General features: G+C 46.1%; 1 protein-coding gene across 12 annotated transcripts in view; it reads right to left on the reverse strand.

Annotated features, from left to right (window-relative positions):
• stumps (DBB domain-containing protein stumps) overlaps positions 1-2,305 on the reverse strand; it is a 113,372-nt gene extending 111,067 nt beyond the window's left edge. For all 12 annotated transcript variants that reach the window (XM_076212051.1, XM_076212048.1, XM_076212049.1 and 9 more), the window contains exons 1-2: positions 2,243-2,305; positions 1-1,629 (exon numbers count right to left, since the gene is read on the reverse strand). The exon at positions 1-1,629 is cut by the window's left edge and continues 723 nt beyond it. In XM_076212051.1, the coding sequence (XP_076068166.1) occupies positions 1-1,504 (1,504 nt within the window). In that variant the 5' untranslated portion in view covers positions 1,505-1,629; positions 2,243-2,305. The remainder of the gene's footprint in view (positions 1,630-2,242) is intronic.
• Between the last annotated feature and the right edge of the window lie 267 nt (positions 2,306-2,572).

Consider the following 2,572-nt stretch of genomic DNA (forward strand, 5'->3'; position numbering starts at 1 on the left):
GGGCATGGGTGTTGATGTAAAGCTCCTCCGTCGAAAGTTCGTCCTCTCGTGGAGGATGACGAGGTCGCGGCTGAGGAAGAGGAGGGAGGTCATCCCCAGAGGGCGTCGTGACCTCGCCGGTGACCTCGGGGTCAAGGTCATCAAGGTCACTCTCTGGGTTCAGGATCACTGCGTACTCGACACTGCCCAGATCACACCTCGGCAGAGATCGAGAGCCGTGTGGAGAGACCACGATACCTGTGGGGAGCTCACCGATCTCACCCTCCGCTTCCGTTGTCGGTTCGCTCCTGGCCTTCCCCTTCCGGTTCTGGTAGGCGTTCATCCGGGTTCTGTGATCCGGGTTCCCGGATGTGCCAACCCGATGCGTTGCTTCGTTCACCCTGCCACCATCATTTCCAACGCGCTTACCAACATCGTTACAACAGCAAACACTGCCTCCATTGGCAACACACTTACTGCCAACTTTATCAACACACTTGTTGGCATCAACACCCCTTCCACCCTTACTGCCAACACATCTGTTCCTACCACTGACATCAGCACTTCCAACATCTGCCCCTAACGTGCCAACATTGCCATCCTGTTGGCAGCCATTCTCAACCACGCCTCTATTCCCACACGTTTTACCAACATTATCGCCACCATCATTCCCCTGAGAGCTACTGGGCTCTTCCATCTTGTCCTCCTCTTCTTCTTCCTCCTCCTCCTCCTGCCCGTTAACCGCCACCCCACCGTCATCCGGCAGAGCTGGTAACCCAGCGGCGTTGTTCTTCTTCTCCTTGCGCCTCCAGAACATGCTGAAGGAGTTCCGGCGTGGCCGGGAGACGCCCCGGACTAGATTATGGTACAGGTAACCCAAATCGAAAGATCTTGTCTGCGCCAGCTTCTTCTTCAGGTGGTTCCTCTGAGTCTTAGACCTCTGGGGGGAGTTGGAGGCCTTGCCCGAAGTAGTGTCCGGGTTCTGGGAGGACGCGTCTTGAGTGATGTCCATTGAGGAACTTCCTGACGTGGTAGACGAAGGCATCAGAGATAAAGTGGCAGGTAAGATAGACAATGAGGTTCCTCCCGAAGAGGGTTGTGTGGTGACTGGAGGAGCACCAACTCTTGACGAAGTATAGGTCTTCGACTGGTCGCTTTCTTCAGGAAGATTTGAGGGTACTGGAGGAAGACCTACACTCTGCCTTGAGGATCCTGCCAGACCTTTGACGTTGGTCTGCGCATTAGCCTTTGTGTGCCTTCGAGGATATACTGACGAAGGCGCTGACGCCGATATAGCCGAAGTCGTGTGGAGGTGTGTATTGTAGCCTTTCTCGCTACTTCGCCTCAAGGAGCGCATGGCTCTTGGGGAAGGCGAGGATGAGGCTGAGCATGAGGAGGAAGAGTATCCAGGTACTGCTGAAGAAGGCGCTGGAGGAGGAAGGTTGTAGTACACTGTGGAGTCGGTAAGGAAGCCATGATCAGCTTCGTCGATGTTGGCGGGGTCGTTCATGTATACGTGATGCATTGTGACCCCTAACAATATTCACTATTCACAATGTACAGCAACGTTATGTTAACATCAAAGTGCGCCCAGTTTATTGCAAATATATTTAAACAACTTCAAATAACTGAAAAAATGTTCTAATAAATCTGAAAGGTTAGAATATAATGAACGATTCAAGGATTTTTCAATAAGTGTTTCTGGCGTGGGAACCAGATCAGCGTACAACGACGCCGAATTTGAAGAAAAAACGAAATATAAACAAAACCGTAACAATAGTAGTTCTGCTTTAAACACATACGCTACTATATTAAATAATGTTCAAATTAAATCTAACATTAATGTACTACTTACAATAACCATGGCGAATAAATTCACAAAATCAATAAACTATTTAAATGATCTACAGGTAATTAGCAATCAAATACGTCACACACACACTATCAGTCCCACTGCAACTATTTAAGGGATTTTTTTTCTTCTGTGTATTCTTCACAACAACAGATATTGAAGCACTATCACTGTTACAAAATTTCATCACAAAAAATAAATAATATCTACGATAATTTTCGAACATTATTTAGCTTGACAACAACCTCATTTACCAATACTTAGTTCCAATCGACAGACATCATGTTCACATAAAGTAAATATTTATATTCTTTAATTATTTTTCTCGTAGAAATTTTCAAGAATTGGCACATAAGCTTGTTATATTAGGCACACAAGCGAAACTTCCTAAATAACTAAAGTAATTCCCACGTGAGGGCGCCACGAGAGCGAGATACGCGCGTGCTTTCACATTCACTGTCGATTCGAAACTGAGCAACGTGAGACAACGGAGTCTGGCGTTTTGCGCCGCATGATGGGGTAGCTGCCAGATGTCAATTTTTTTTTATATCAGCACTTTCTCAACACGATTTATCCCCTACTAGCTTAAGATTAAATATATTTGGATACACCATGGTATTCAGAGTCTGTTTCTATATGTGGCTTGACGTAACAATATATGAAAACATAAAGTGATTATCATGCTACATTGCATACGACAAAAAATCAGTCTTAAATTTATTTGCACAATCTGCACTGCAA

Source organism: Oratosquilla oratoria, chromosome 29, assembly GCF_046742065.1.
Source record: "Oratosquilla oratoria isolate Oo_2021 chromosome 29, ASM4674206v1, whole genome shotgun sequence".
Classification (NCBI taxonomy): domain Eukaryota; kingdom Metazoa; phylum Arthropoda; class Malacostraca; order Stomatopoda; family Squillidae; genus Oratosquilla; species Oratosquilla oratoria.